A 17,221-nucleotide genomic window follows, 5' to 3' on the forward strand; every position below is an offset into this window, starting at 1 on the left:
GCCCTAGTGTTTAAATCACCGCCCGAACCACCTCCCGTACCCCTCCCACTGAGAGAGCGGCTGGGCGCCATTTTGGGCGCATTTTCCCACTGAGTGATGATGCTTTTTAGCGAACCTCATGATTCAGAAACTGATCTCTGGGCACACTCATCTCCTCCCGGGAGAAAGGGAGGATTATTCTTTTATTTATTCTGTCCCCTTGTCTAAATTAAAGTCTTTGTGAAGACGTCTCAAATAGGAATGTATGTTACCTCAGGTTTCATGATTATCCTGTTTTGATTTATCCCCATTATGAATACTTAATTTTTTCATAAAATCCCTGTATTTATTTAAGTTGCTTGTGTTGTCTTTGTCGTAGGTTCAAGTCAGCAATTTTTGGGGAATTGGCAGGTTGGAGTCAGTGTGATTACCGACGACATTACTTACTGTGTACAACCCAGAAACCTTGAGTAGCTTTCACCGAAAAACAACGTTGCAATTATTTCGACCTTTCAGCGATAGGTTCACAAAAATTATTCTTTATTAGCAGCTGTGTGTGATGGGTGGAAAAAAAATTTGGCTCAGTAATACAACAAACGGCTCGGAAATGAAGTCTTATTTCACAACTCGCCCAGGGCGGCGGAGCAAGGACCACTCGCCCAGGGCGGCGGAGCAAGGACCACTCGCGCAGGGCGGCGGAGCACGGACCACTCGCGCAGGGCGGCGGAGCACGGACCACTCGCGCAGGGCGGCGGAGCACGGACCACTCGCGCAGGGCGGCGGAGCACGGACCACTCGCGCAGGGCGGCGGAGCACGGACCACTCGCGCAGGGCGGCGGAGCACGGACCACTCGCGCAGGGCGGCGGAGCACGGACCACTCGCGCAGGGCGGCGGAGCACGGACCACTCGCGCAGGGCGGCGGAGCACGGACCACTCGCGCAGGGCGGCGGAGCACGGACCACTCGCGCAGGGCGGCGGAGCACGGACCACTCGCGCAGGGCGGCGGAGCACGGACCACTCGCGCAGGGCGGCGGAGCACGGACCACTCGCGCAGGGCGGCGGAGCACGGACCACTCGCGCAGGGCGGCGGAGCACGGACCACTCGCGCAGGGCGGCGGAGCACGGACCACTCGCGCAGGGCGGCGGAGCACGGACCACTCGCGCAGGGCGGCGGAGCACGGACCACTCGCGCAGGGCGGCGGAGCACGGACCACTCGCGCAGGGCGGCGGAGCACGGACCACTCGCGCAGGGCGGCGGAGCACGGACCACTCGCGCAGGGCGGCGGAGCACGGACCACTCGCGCAGGGCGGCGGAGCACGGACCACTCGCGCAGGGCGGCGGAGCACGGACCACTCGCGCAGGGCGGCGGAGCACGGACCACTCGCCCAGGGCGGCGGAGCACGGACCACTCGCCCAGGGCGGCGGAGCACGGACCACTCGCCCAGGGCGGCGGAGCACGGACCACTCGCCCAGGGCGGCGGAGCACGGACCACTCGCCCAGGGCGGCGGAGCACGGACCACTCGCCCAGGGCGGCGGAGCACGGACCACTCGCCCAGGGCGGCGGAGCACGGACCACTCGCCCAGGGCGGCGGAGCACGGACCACTCGCCCAGGGCGGCGGAGCACGGACCACTCGCCCAGGGCGGCGGAGCACGGACCACTCGCCCAGGGCGGCGGAGCACGGACCACTCGCCCAGGGCGGCGGAGCACGGACCACTCGCCCAGGGCGGCGGAGCACGGACCACTCGCCCAGGGCGGCGGAGCACGGACCACTCGCCCAGGGCGGCGGAGCACGGACCACTCGCGCAGGGCGGCGGAGCACGGACCACTCGCGCAGGGCGGCGGAGCACGGACCACTCGCGCAGGGCGGCGGAGCACGGACCACTCGCCCAGGGCGGCGGAGCACGGACCACTCGCCCAGGGCGGCGGAGCACGGACCACTCGCCCAGGGCGGCGGAGCACGGACCACTCGCCCAGGGCGGCGGAGCACGGACCACTCGCCCAGGGCGGCGGAGCACGGACCACTCGCCCAGGGCGGCGGAGCACGGACCACTCGCGCAGGGCGGCGGAGCACGGACCACTCGCCCAGGGCGGCGGAGCACGGACCACTCGCGCAGGGCGGCGGAGCACGGACCACTCGCCCAGGGCGGCGGAGCACGGACCACTCGCCCAGGGCGGCGGAGCACGGACCACTCGCCCAGGGCGGCGGAGCACGGACCACTCGCCCAGGGCGGCGGAGCACGGACCACTCGCCCAGGGCGGCGGAGCACGGACCACTCGCCCAGGGCGGCGGAGCACGGACCACTCGCCCAGGGCGGCGGAGCACGGACCACTCGCCCAGGGCGGCGGAGCACGGACCACTCGCCCAGGGCGGCGGAGCACGGACCACTCGCCCAGGGCGGCGGAGCACGGACCACTCGCCCAGGGCGGCGGAGCACGGACCACTCGCGCAGGGCGGCGGAGCACGGACCACTCGCGCAGGGCGGCGGAGCACGGACCACTCGCGCAGGGCGGCGGAGCACGGACCACTCGCGCAGGGCGGCGGAGCACGGACCACTCGCGCAGGGCGGCGGAGCACGGACCACTCGCGCAGGGCGGCGGAGCACGGACCACTCGCGCAGGGCGGCGGAGCACGGACCACTCGCCCAGGGCGGCGGAGCACGGACCACTCGCCCAGGGCGGCGGAGCACGGACCACTCGCCCAGGGCGGCGGAGCACGGACCACTCGCCCAGGGCGGCGGAGCACGGACCACTCGCCCAGGGCGGCGGAGCACGGACCACTCGCCCAGGGCGGCGGAGCACGGACCACTCGCCCAGGGCGGCGGAGCACGGACCACTCGCGCAGGGCGGCGGAGCACGGACCACTCGCGCAGGGCGGCGGAGCACGGACCTCTCGCGCAGGGCGGCGGAGCACGGACCACTCGCGCAGGGCGGCGGAGCACGGACCACTCGCGCAGGGCGGCGGAGCACGGACCACTCGCGCAGGGCGGCGGAGCACGGACCACTCGCGCAGGGCGGCGGAGCACGGACCACTCGCGCAGGGCGGCGGAGCACGGACCACTCGCGCAGGGCGGCGGAGCACGGACCACTCGCGCAGGGCGGCGGAGCACGGACCACTCGCGCAGGGCGGCGGAGCACGGACCACTCGCGCAGGGCGGCGGAGCACGGACCACTCGCCCAGGGCGGCGGAGCACGGACCACTCGCCCAGGGCGGCGGAGCACGGACCACTCGCCCAGGGCGGCGGAGCACGGACCACTCGCCCAGGGCGGCGGAGCACGGACCACTCGCCCAGGGCGGCGGAGCACGGACCACTCGCCCAGGGCGGCGGAGCACGGACCACTCGCCCAGGGCGGCGGAGCACGGACCACTCGCCCAGGGCGGCGGAGCACGGACCACTCGCTCTGAATGAAATGGCGTGGCAAAAGCGTCTGCAGTGAGTGAACGATCTGCTCAGAATGACGTAGCTCGGTTCCGCTATCGACAATGGGCGCTCGACAAGTGGCTTAAGCACCCATGTAAGTGCTTTAATTCATTGGTTGACGAACGGTTGGCCAAGCTGTCGCTGGATACCAAAAAGGATCCCTTTCACTTTTATGCCAGTCTTCACCACGCACGCAGCAGTTAATGAAATCATCACAAAATCCGCTGTTTTGCCCGCTTGTCTGTGCACGTGTCACGTGGTACATGTGTTTGAGGTCTGCACAAACGTTCTAACTTTTTGTTTTTTTTAAACGTCCGTTTTTTTTTTTTTACCAGATTTACTTTGATTCCCTGTAGAGCACCTCTCAAAACCCCCAAAAATAGAGACACTGATCTGGCAGACGCTATGGATAGGCAGTCCCTTTGGGGGACAGGGCGTGAGGTCTCGTAGTGAATGCATTATATCATACAGCTCAATGAAGCTGGTTAATTTTGGTGCAATTCCTCAATTTTTTGTTCACTCAATATAATTCTCCAAACTGTAGAAAGAGATAAGTTTAATGCTTTGGTAATTTCATGTTTCCTTGTGTGTCTGTGGTGAAGTAGGGAACATAACCTTGCTTGCTTAAAATAAATAGGTTTATTGGTTTAGTTATAAGACTCGTTATTTCTTTAAATTATCAGACTTCACAACAGAATTTGACATTTAGTCCGGACTATATCCAATCCTCAAAACCGAAATAATATTTCGATCATGTACTTTAATTCATCTGTGAGAGTACATCGTGGAAAATCATATCATGTAATGCATTAAACTGCTCCAAGCTCCTAATTCTAAAACTATAGTACTTACAAAAGTGATGTATCCAGCGATACACATCTATGAGGAACACGCATTCGATAATATGAGTAGGGAAAGTGGGGGGGGGGGGGGGAAGAAGAACTTTATCGTTGAGAAATCGTTGTCCTGTTCAGTCAAGCCATGGTTGAGTAGGCCAAAACATATGGTGCCTTCAAACCCGAGCGAGGTTACACAGGAAACGCCTGAAGACCCAGAGAGCGAGGTGGCCGAGGATCGCCTGATGAAGGATTTAATAAAATATGGCCGTTAATTATCTTCAAAAGGGGTGTTTTAATGAACCCAAACACCAAATTTTCACTCTTGCACTTCCTTGGAGTTTTCTTAGTATGCAAAGTTTCAGGCTGCAAGGTTTTATGGTTTGGAGTTATGGAGGAGACACACGCATGCACACGCATGCACACACACATTGACATTTATTAGTAGAGAAGATAAACCCCCGACACATCATGGAATGGTCATTTAAAATGAATACTAATGAAACGAGAAGGGTACTCTGTGGAGCGCATACCTCCGACACGCAATGCCTGATCCACGAGAACATATCGGGCACAATACTTTTTTGAAATGTCATGCTATATATTGTTTTTGGCCCTATCTCTCAATGGTGAAGAATCGCTTAAAAATTAAATAATTGTCGTATTCTGTACATTCTTTACTGAAATTCTTTAGTCCTTCTGTACACTTAGAACATTTATTCAACATACAAACACATACATATGCTCATAGGAGGGATCGGAATATGAGACTCGTTCCAGATCTCTGAAATACATGGAGAATTTTAGTTCCCTACTGGACGACCCGTGAACCCGGTGACAGCGGTTGATGAAAAAAAAATCATTTCAAGAAAAAATAAAAGAGAGCTCCAGCGAACTATACCGCTGAGGTTGTTTCCATTGATCAAGGTCTCCCGAAGAGTCCTTGACTGAATCGAGAATTGATTTTTTAATAATGTTTTCATTGCCCGATTTGAACGAAACTTGATGCTGCACACCACAGGCGAATGGTAAGTAAGGTGGGCCGAAAATTTTTGCGCTATCGTGTACCGTTTTGGCTGTATTTCGGGAACATACATACATACATACATACATACATACATACATACATACATACATACATACATACATGATGAGTTTTAGTAATATTGAGATATAGTGTTCAGTGAGACATAGCATTTTATTTTTTTCAGACGCTGGCGCCAACTTTGTCAGGTCTTGACATCCTCCAGATGAAGCTTATCTTCAGACTTCATACAGCCCCAGCTTGACCTGGTTGAATGGTTGTGACATATATTTCAAATCGACGTGTTAATCCTCTCCTGGCACAGAAAAACGCACAGAATGCGAGAATGACGTCAAACTTCAACTCTTTTGGGCATTTTGATAAATTTCTATAGTATGTAGGTTAAAAGTCAGTCCACTTCTCCCAGACTGGGAAGATATTTTATCTTGAAGTGATTACAGCTTAGTGAATACATCTGGACATTAAGCATACAACATATAGCAGTCCTGAATAAGTCAGTTGACGTAATTGAATAAGCATTGTCCAAGAAAGCTGTTTCACCGCAAGCTTCAATGACACTTGGTTAGAGCGCTATATGTTGAGGTAGAGGTTAGAGCACTCAGGACTGCTATATGTTGTATGCCATTGCCTTGGTGGAGTGCCAGTTTTGCAGAACTGTAACATGAGTATAACAAAACAATTCTAATTTTTATATTGAAATAATATTTATTCAGAACCAAAAATATGCGTTCAGTGTTGTATAACATATCCCACAATGCACTGAACTTTAAGATGGCAGCTCCCAGTAATGGAGGTTGTCTTTTGTCAGTGTGAGGAATTGTGAGAAATAGAGCTTTCACTTTAGTTTTTGTGGATAATTTTCACCCCAAATGTTGATCACATATTTCTGGGAAAAATAGTGTGGCTTTTCACGAGTGATTACAGTGTAGACAGGCTATAGTCACAACTACTCCCACAATTTATCGACTTTTTAATCAGAATTTCCTTTCTTTTAGATTTTGAATACAGTCCAGAAAATTTAATGTGCCAATACCTTTCCACAGCCGCTATGATTTAATTTTTTCCTCATATGGCCATAATCGGCCAATTTGACGATTCCAAGTAGACTGCTAAGAGAATGCAATTGAAACACCCCTTGGTTTTCCACTCTGAGTCTGGTAGTTTAGCGGTTCAATGTTGACCCTAGCTGAGTCACACCAAAGACTTTGAAAGTGGTACATGCTGCTTCTTTGACGCTCAGCATATGGAGGCTCTCGTACGGATAAACCCTGTGGGTTGGCATTCTACTGAATGGGGGGTTTGGGGGGGGGGTAATATGTCTTCTAAAAATTCCTTGCTGACTGCAGAGAGAAATTGATTCCACTTGATGGCGTCACCAGCACCAGGAAGTTTCTACCCCACAGTTAATGGCTGTGTTTGTCTCATGTTCCAAGTGAAATCCTGTGTTTCGTGTCTGCATATGTGTATGTGGTTTGTGTGTGGCAGCTCTTACACGAGCTTTGCACCTTCTATGTGAAAGGGTTTTTTTAATCTCCATTCCTACCATTGGAGAAATGAGTAACAATTTTTTTTTTCTGTGAGCACTGCGATTTCCGGAAGCATAGAATCTAAAATTCATGAAAAACTGCTGGCTTTTCAGCACACGATGCATTATTTAAGCGTCGGTGCTCCCCCAGGTGAGGGGACCATTCCGGTGAGTTCCAGTGACATTGTGCCCACGTGGGACGGCATTCAACGTGGAGAGAGACTCCGCACCATGTCCTGCAGTGACAAAATTATGCGCTGGAACACACTTGGCCTGCAAGGCGCACTACTCTCGCACTTTATCCATCCTGTCTACATGCAATCACTCTCGCTTGGTATGCAGGATTTTGCCCTTCCCTCAAATTCCAAGTGTATCATTGCTCATGTCACACTTCTTTTCTTGCTGTGTCTTTATTTTAGGGTACTTATATAGCCATGGACACCTGACACGTGGGGTGTGCTGTCGCCTGGCCCGTGGTCCAAATAATTTTACAGATGGGCTTCCTTCCAGTTATACCCTCAACCATCCGCAGGTCAGTGTACAGGTAGACACCATCACTGAAAACCAAGATTTCGTAAGTATACAGGTTTTGCAGAGACATATTATTACCTCCACCACCAAAGGTGGACGAAGGTCATGTTTTCACCCATGTTTGTCTGTTTGTCTGTCCGTCTGTGAGCAGGATATCTCCAAAGGTTATGGATGGGTTCAGACAAAACTTGGAGGACAAGTTGGGTGTGTGACTCGGACAAACTGATTCGATTTTGGTGTAGACACTGCAATACGATAATGTTTTTATGTGCTTCTTCGTCATTGAGCAATAGGGCCAAAAACAATACACTATACTGTATTGCATGATATTTCAAAACATTGTGAATTGATTCGGAGGAAACCTGGTGGATGAGTTGAGTCTGTGACAAGAACAAGCTGATTAGATTTTGGGTAAGGTCCGGAAGCAGATCCGGCTTTTAAGTTGAATACAAACCGTAAACTGTTCAGTCTGGCAGTGGGTATGTGCTCTAACCAAGTGCCATTCAAGTTTGCGGTGAAACAGCTTTCTTAGACAATGCTGAAACAATTAAGTCAACTGACTTATTCAGATTAATGTTTTGGTGATCGATCTGCATTGATATTCCTTTTAGTATACACAAATGCTTGTTAAGGTGCAACAGTTTGATTGAGATTTTAGTTTCTGGTGACGTGAACTAGCAAGTTACATCGAGAGAAAGGGGTGTCTCAAATTGGGTTTGGTCCTTAGATGTTCTTATCTTTTGATGCCAGTTACCAGAGTGAGCGTGGAACAGAACCCATCCTTGAGATCATCGATTCATTTTTGTGGAAGAAAATTATCCAGACCTAAGTTTTGTAAAATCATTCAGACTTATTGTGGTTGGTGTTGGAACAAACCGTTGGTCAGGAATGAGTGCAGAATTAAGAATCTGTTCTTCTTTCTTCTCATGTCGTTCCTTCTGACCATTATTTCTCCGATTGGAGTTTAACCGTCATATTTGCATCATGAGCATTTCATCTTTTGGTCAGGAATGATACTGTGATCATGTTGTCTAGGTTGGCCGAGTAACGGTCTACGATTCGACCAGGCATGTGGGGAAGACGAAGGAGATGAGTCTGTGCTGGACCATGGGCGACACTGAGGTGGAGGTCCTGGATGGCACGACAGGAAAAGTTGTAAACATGTATGTTTGGCATGGTCATTGGCCGAATTCTCCCTCCCCCCCCCCCCCCGCACTCTCCCTCGGCCCTTAATTCTTTTTTTCCAAACATCAACAATAATTGTTGCACCATCTCAGAGTGAAGAATATAGAGTATGGTTTAAGTGCACTTCCACACAATTGTGAAGAGGCACATTTTGATGGAGGGTAACTGGAGTGTATTTAACACGACAATGGCATTTATAGCTCTTCCATCTTTTGGTTGGAGGATGAAAATAGGTCCATTTGAGGAAGCTCATTAAATCTGTTGCATTTACCGAGCTCTATAACACCACGAGAGAGTCCACCAGCTTCCCTGCATGTTACTGATTTGTCCTCACCAGCCAGCCAGCCGGCTATCCGTGTTTAGTCCTTTTAGCCCATACTCCCAGAAGAGAATGAATAGGAACATGCGATATAGAATTGGATTTGAAGGTATTCCAAAGACATTTGACAAATGTCAACAAATGACAAACATATTTTAGGAGCAACTCAACAAAATTAAAAGTCTTCAATTATATATAATCCAAAATAAGCCTTTATTATCCATAAAATGCATTCATCAATGATAAAGACATAGCACGTTTACAAGTCCTACGATACACTGCGGCCTGTCAGAGCCTGTCAGGGTCTCAGAGCATACAATATTATCATGAGGAAGTCGTAATCTCGATATAATCACAATCTCAAAATAGAACCAACTAGGCTAACGGACTCATGTTTACTAATTCGGCATAAAGAAATATTTACTGATTACAGAAGTGAATCAATTTTGTATATTTTCGTCAGACGCGATCTCCAGCCAGTATTTCGTTATACAACTTGGCCGTGTGATGAAACCTAGTTTTTGTGTAATGGGTAGCTATGTTTTTGATCAGTATGGTTGAGTGACATGTCTGAGTCCGAGTGACAATCGAAACATGCGGTTTTAACTCTTAACGGGTTAACTGAAACGGATGACCATAACGTCCCATGCACTACAATTTGTAGCAGAAATATGGCGTCAATAAGATGGACACATGATGTCAATTTCGCGGAAGAGTACATATTGCACCCCTAAAAGGTACGGTTTCATCGATATTGCGGTAATCCCCTCGACTCCTAATGAAGTACTTCCCTTCAAAATTAGTCATTTCGTGGATTTGCGGAAACTCCCGCTACAAAAAGCTATCTAGACCCCAGCCTTCCAGGAACACATAAACAAACCATCCCAGGGCTGATCATGTGAGCCGGCGGTGTCCTAGTTCTGTAAATTAGTGATAACACATTCAAGGAGCCTCGAAAAGAAGGCTTGTGCTTTTGAAAGTATGGAACTCTTTATGGAATTAGCGTGAAAAGCGCAGTTGAAGGATTAAAACCAGTCAATTCCCACTCACTGCTGTGGACGAAAGGACTAAACATGGATGCTGAGCAGACTCCGCGATGCGGACAATCATTAGCTGCCGATGACCTCTCTAGTGGTGTTATAGAGCTCGGTGGTTGTATTGCTCATAAACACCACCCACTTTTAAGCTGCTGCAACTTGATGGGAGATGTGCATTCAGCCTCTGTTGCATGTTTCAGCATTTGGTCTCCAATAATTATTTATTCGACTAGCATATAAGAATAGTCGCTTCACTGACAGCAGTTGAACAACATAACTTACTGTATATATTGTGATGGTTCTTGATCCCAAAGGATACCAGTATAACGGACGTTACCTCCAGATAATTTTAAGAGGACGGCATGTCTTTAAAAGACCACGATCATTAGTCGCTCCAGAACTCCTTGCTGGGTCCCACGCCCAAAGTCATGTTTACCACACGAGAAAGCCCAAGTACGAGCGAGTACCGTGCTGACGATTACATAACTAATCAAAACGAGTTGGCTGAGCCGGACCACTAGTTTTGAAACCGCTTCGAGCACTTACCAAGCACAATTACCTATTGATCATGTATAGCCACAATCAAAACTGATAGAATAAACCAGGACACAGTTTCTTCAGGAAAGGCATTTTAGAATGCAATATCAGCAAGATTTACAATGTGAGGAACAATGGCAGGTATTTTCACAAGTATGAACAGCACCTATACATCCCCATTATCCCCTAAGCAACAGATCTGTCATCGGAACCTTCACAGTGACTTCGCAACTTTACAGTACCTGTTGCCACGTGCATCCCTGAAAGGAGAGTGGGAGAGATGGAGAAAGCTGGGGTCGTGTGCCATGCCCCCCTCACACTTTGCGCCAGCCCGGTGGAACTGGCGCCGCCAATAATCCTGACGATGCTCTGATGTCCGGACCCCTCTCACTCTGCTTGTAGTTTCTCCTCGCCGTCACCTACGCACTGCCTTTTCCGTGCGCTCTGGTGTTTCATTCGCAGCACAAACTGGATGTGCGGCTTTGGCGGTGAAGCGTGGGAGGTGTATGAGGAAAAGCGGAGGTCAATTGTCTGTTCAGGCAGCGCAGCTTCACGAGCAGTGCTCAATGCAATGGTGAGAAGGGATGAAAGGTGTTGGAACTGTAAGAGGATTTAACGTGTGAGAACCAGAAAAGGTGAACAAAGAAATGAAAGAAGATTGAAAGCAGAATGAAAAAGGGAGAGGGAGAGACAGACACAGAAGGGATGAAAGCCGATCTGATGAGAATATGCACTCAGATAATTTGCAAGAGGTTCGAGGTGGGTTGGTGACTCGTAAAGCTTTGCTCTTGCCTTTTATTGGAATCTGGACCCCCCTCCCCTGCTCTCATTCTCCCTCCCCCCCTTCAGTCTGCAGGAGGAGTTCACCCACCAACAGATCCTTCCCTCTCGTACTTGATTGACGTTTCGTTACTCTGACCCTTGGTGACCCCTGATGATTGGCCCTTACAGTTGTGGCACACTGTCTCCCTTGGAAGGATTGATCAGGCCCAGGTGTTCACCAAACCAGCTTGGGGTGGCTGTGATAGTGTTGAGGCTGGGTGGTTCTGAACAGCGGGCTGGGCGAGTAATGACGCTGTAGTGGAGGTACTGTAGCTGGTGCATGTTATGTGAGAAATGGATGTGGAGAGCGTGTGGAATCGGGAAAAGTACATCTAGGATCTCTAACTAAACACTCGCAACACATATCTGCTCACATCAATACAGTATATACTTAAAAGCTAAGCAGAATACTATGATGTAACTGCGAATGTGCTTTGTTCTCCCCTGGGGTCCAAAATCACACCATTATGTTGCAGTACTGTAAAACAGTTTATTGACAGTCAATATTTGCATTGTTCTTTTTTATTCCAGAAATATTTTGTTCACTACTAACAACCCAGTGTTGATTTTATTAGTAACTAGCAAATACAACCCATTACTTCACTGATGGGATTATTAAGGGGAAGTATAAGAAGGAGTGGAGAGGAGGAGAGGGGTGAGCGAGGAGGGAGGGTTAGCGAGGAGTGAGGATGGATGCGGAAAGGGAAGGCATCGTGAGGGCAGGGCAAGTTAAGGCATTGTGAGTGGAGGGTCCGTCCAGACATATAACCACTGTCTGGGCATGTCCGGAGATAACCACCATGCGGACAGTGGGTATACCAAGTGGGGTGAAGGGGTGAGAAAAAGAGCGTTGGGGGAGTGAGGAGGGGAGGGGGAGAGGGGAGGAGGAACGAGGAGGGGTGGGGGAGGGGAGCAAGGAGGGGTGGGGGGGAGTGTGCAGCAATAAGGAGGGCTGGGGGAGTGTAGAGCAATGAGGAGGGCAGTGACAAGGGCTAGGGCAGTGAGGAGGGGCAAAAAAAGCAGAAAATGTGTAAATAAAACACATACATACACACACAGGCATTTTTTAGGTAAATAAAACGTATCACAAATAAAAAACATTAAAATGCATTACTTTTCAATAAGTGTCATGATTGGGGTTGGATGGACTGTACGTATTGCTTATGGCAGGCTCATTTAGGTGTGGCAGGCTGTCCATTTGAGGTTGAAAGCTCAGAAGATGAAATGGAAGCTGATTTGCTTGGGATTTTTTTGAAGAACTTCATAATGGAGACTTGAGTGGATGCCTTAATTTTCTGTTTGTAGACCTCCTTGTAACATTTCAGGATATTCTCCGTCTCCCTCCGCACCTTGGAACTTCTCATGCATTGTGCTCAGCACGAACCACTCGCTCGGAACGGCGGAGCGCGTCCCACCCGCTCGGGACGGCGGAGCGCGTCCCACCCGCACGTGACGGCGGAGCGTGTCCCACCCGCTCGGGACGGCGGAGCGCGTCCCACCCGCTCGGGACGGCGCAGCGCGTCCCAGCCGCTCGGAGCGGCGGAGCGCGTCCCACCCGCTCAGAATGGCAGAGCTCATAAGCATTTCAATGTACCCAGTGATTTGTAGCTCTGATGAACAGGCATTTGACAATATGAGTGAGGACAGTGGAAAAAATACTTTATAATTAAGAAATCGTTGCGGCCTATTCCAAGTCAAGGCATGGTTGAGCAGGCCATGCATCATGGTGGCTTCAGACCCCAGCGAGGTAGCCCAGGATATGCCTTGATTCCCCAGAGATCGAAGTTGGCAAGGATCGCCTGATAAAGGATATAATTAAATAAGTCCATTAATTATCTTTAAAACCCGCATTTTAATTAACCCATACACCCAATTTTCACTCATGCACTTCCTTGGAGTTCCCTTTGTGTGCATGTAACGTTTCAGGCTGCGAGGTTTCACACTGACACACACACACACACACACACACACACACACACACACACACACACACACACACTGACACACACACACTGACACACACACTTTGACACACACACATTGACACACACACACTGACACACTGACAGACACACACACACACACACACTGACACACACACACACTGACACACACACACACTGACACACACACACACTGACACACACACACACACACTCACACACTCACACACTCACACACTCACACACTCACACACACACACACACACACACTGACACACACACACACACACTGACACACACACACACACACACACTGACACACACACACACACACACACACACACTGACACACACACACACACCTGACACACACACACCTGACACACACACACTGACACACACACACTGACACACACACACACTGACACACACACACACACACACACACACACACACACACACACACTGACACACACACACACACACACACACACACACACTGACACACACACACACTGACACACACACACACACACACACTGACACACACACACACACACACACACACACACACACACACACACACACACACACACACACACTGACACACACACACACACACTGACACACACACACACACTGACACACACACACACACTGACACACACACACACACACACACACTGACACACACACACACACACACACACACACACACACACACTCACACACACACACACACACACACACACACACACACACACACTGACACACACACACACTGACACACACACACACACACACACTGACACACACACACTGACACACACACACTGACACACACACACTGACACACATACACTGACACATACACTGACACGCACACGCTGACGCACACACTGACGCACACACACACACACACACACACGCATACATCAACCTTTATTACTTTAGAAACTGTATGCACAATTATTCATCAAAAAACAATGATGAATTATTTTTATGGCCCCAGGGATCAGACATTGTCTTTTTTCATTTTTTATTTTTCAAGTTGCAAAATGCATCATAGTTCGGGAATTTTAGCAAATTGTATTGACCATCTGTGAAAAAATTGCTTACCAAAAAATTTCTTCACTAACGTATTCATCGAGGTGTCTACTAACACCTATCAATAAGTGCAAACCCAAATCCTTGTGGAAAATTCTGGGGAGGCAATCAAAGTTTGGGTGCTCAGAGGGCCTGCGCGAAAAAATCGGAAAATAAACTTTTGCCAATATTGACTTGTGGGATGTCTAACTAGGGGTTTTTGGGGTGTTGAATTGATTCCAACCATTAGATTTGAGGAAAAAAAATTCCTTGATCATATAACATGTATTTTATTGACATTTTAAACAGTACTGTGCTCAATGGAAATGTTGCTTCATCATCTTTTACAACCTTATTCATCAAACTCCCCAGTATCTTCCTCACTCCTCTTATCATTCAGCTGGTTTATGTTCAGGCAAGAGTTACCATGACAGATGCAGCAAGCAGAAATACACTTGACTCCTTGCTTTTTACAGCAGCACCTGAGTGAGCTGCAGTCCCCCGCACAGTTGCAGCTGGCAAACATCAGGAGGTAGTCTGGTGCAATGGGGTCTGTAGAAGGGACTGGTGCATATCCTTGCTCAGTGAGTTGCCATCCATAGTCCCGGGCATCCAACAATGGACTTTGCAGCATCAGCCAGTCTCTAGTCTGGAGGTAAGCTCGGAGAGAGTGCTGTGCTGCAGCTCCTGTTGGCGGGAGGAGTTTCTCAGGTTTTATGCTCGCAGTAGCAGCTCGCTTGCTGAAGATGTCGAATCTCAAGTCGTCCAAGTCTTTGGAGGATTTCCCATGGAACATGAGCATGAAAAGATCACAGCCTGCTTTAATGATATTACCTATCTCAGCTCGGATGTCCATAAACACGTCCATTGTCCTCTCTGCTTCATCAGTCTTGCAGAGCTTGCTTAATGCCCGGTCACACCTTGACGTTTTAGCCAGCGATGGCAACGTGTTAAAATGTATGTAAAACGCTGGCTTATGTTGAACTTTTGATGTTTTTTTTTTAAAGATTCGGACGTATTCATCGCGACTTGGTCTTATGTATAACGCATTGGTAACGGACACAGAACGTTTCGTTGTGTTATAGATAACTTATACCAACGAATGCTGAACCTGTTGTCGGCATACACAACCGATGCCCAACGATAGTCTAACTTAGGCATAGCGCGTTGCACGCATCGCCGACGATGTCGTGACGTAGCCTATTAAAAGGCTGACGCACAACGATTCGAATCATAACTGCCGTAGAAATGGAAGTGACAACATCGCGGTCACACCTTGGCGATCTTGCCAGCGTATGCCGACCTCTGAAAAATGTGTCTAAAACGTTGGGGCACGTCAAATACGGTATGAGTAAGTTTGGTATACTTGAGTGGAACGCTAAAGCACGCTATCATACGTCGTAGTAAGTAGAGTACGTCAAGAAATTTTAAACATGTTCAAAATTTTACGACGTACTCGACGTATGACACACGTTCCGCATGCGATGGGGATAAGTTTTACACACGATATGTGGACGCTTACACACGTCCACAAAGGCTACTTATAAGCTACTCATAAGTCGAAATACGTCGCGGTAATGTCTTTTTTACGCGAAACTTATTTCTAACTTATGTTTGACGTGCTTTGAACCAATTCTTTACGTAGTCCCAACACACATCGACGTATGTAGACGTATTCCAATGACGTCTTCCGGTCGACAAAAAAATAAATGAACGTGTTTCTAACTTACAACTGCCATATAAAGTCGTGTTCCCAGCGGTTTTGGGAATTGGTATATAAAAATGCTGCTCATAAAAGGGGAACTCAACAGTGTTTTCGAGTCTGTTTTGAGTCGATGTCCATGTCAGCAGTAACAGTATCAGTATTAGTATTAGTATTAGTAGTAGTTTGTCCATGTTGGCAGTAGTAGGTGAGTGTGAGGGGGAGGGTGTGGGTTATGATGGATCGTCCTTGCGTCCGCGTGTCCACGGGTAGGAGACATCTTTGCACCATTGTTCGAAGTTCTTTTCGGCTAATTTCTTATGGGGCTTTTTCAACAATGAGCTATAGCTTGTTTTTACGATTTAGGTCTATTCATAACGGGTTGAACAAATGCACAATGAACTAATAATGTGCATAGAGCGCTTTGATTACTTATAGATACGATATACCAACGAATAATTATCGTGAAGCCGGCGTTCACAAACTATGCCCAACGATAGCCTAATTTATCCATATTGTGCCGCAGTTTATCTTTGCCGGCGACGTGGGGTTTGCTCTTCATAGGCTGCCACTCAACGATTTAAATGGCTGCATCTCCACTATTGAAAGTAGACGCTTGCGCTCAACAATTGGATTTTTTTACACTCAACGACTTTAAACGGTGCCACTCAGCTATTTTCATTGTTTACAATGAACGATTTAAATTGCTGTCACTCGCCTTTGTTTTTTGACGCTGGCGCTCGGAAATTTTAATCGTTTCTCTTGAACGTGCTAAATCGCTCAAACACCACTATTGAAAGTAGAGGCTTGCGCTCAACAATTCGATGTTTTTTACACTCAACGACTTTTAAACGGTACCACTCAACTATTTTCATTGTTTACAATGAACGATTTAAATTGCTGTCACTCGCCTTTGTTTTTTGACGCTGGGGTTTTGAAATTTGAAGCGTTTCTTCTGAACGTGTTAAAACGCTCAAACTCGACTATTTTAAATAGACGCTGCCGATGGACAATTGGAATCATAGCCAAGCTAGACATCGAAGTGTGAACATCCTCATCATGGCGAAGAAAAGTTTGAAGAATGCTGCAAATAAGTGTCCTGGCCGTGGCCGTGGACGCTGACACAAGGACGATCCATTATACCGACGTCTTTCAGCCTATGAGTAACTTAAAAGTAACGTCTGTCGATGTGTGGCAACGATCGCGTAACGTGCCAACAACACATTAATCATAGGTTAGAAATAAGTTTC

The 17,221-nt window shown here is 49.2% G+C and overlaps 1 protein-coding gene across 4 annotated transcripts in view; it reads left to right on the top strand.

The window, feature by feature from the left end:
- The window catches only part of LOC147030877 (double-stranded RNA-specific adenosine deaminase-like), a 111,264-nt gene that overhangs the window by 80,868 nt on the left and 13,175 nt on the right, over positions 1–17,221 (top strand). For all 4 annotated transcript variants that reach the window (XM_085875415.1, XM_085875414.1, XM_085875416.1 and 1 more), the window contains 3 exons: positions 6,961–7,143; positions 7,229–7,341; positions 8,376–8,503. In XM_085875415.1, coding sequence (XP_085731541.1) covers positions 6,961–7,143; positions 7,229–7,341; positions 8,376–8,503 — 424 coding nt within the window. The remainder of the gene's footprint in view (positions 1–6,960; positions 7,144–7,228; positions 7,342–8,375; positions 8,504–17,221) is intronic.

Source organism: Eptatretus burgeri, chromosome 3 (assembly GCF_056783735.1).
Source record: "Eptatretus burgeri isolate ZD-2024b chromosome 3, Ebu_testis_v1, whole genome shotgun sequence".
Lineage (NCBI taxonomy): Eukaryota > Metazoa > Chordata > Myxini > Myxiniformes > Myxinidae > Eptatretus > Eptatretus burgeri.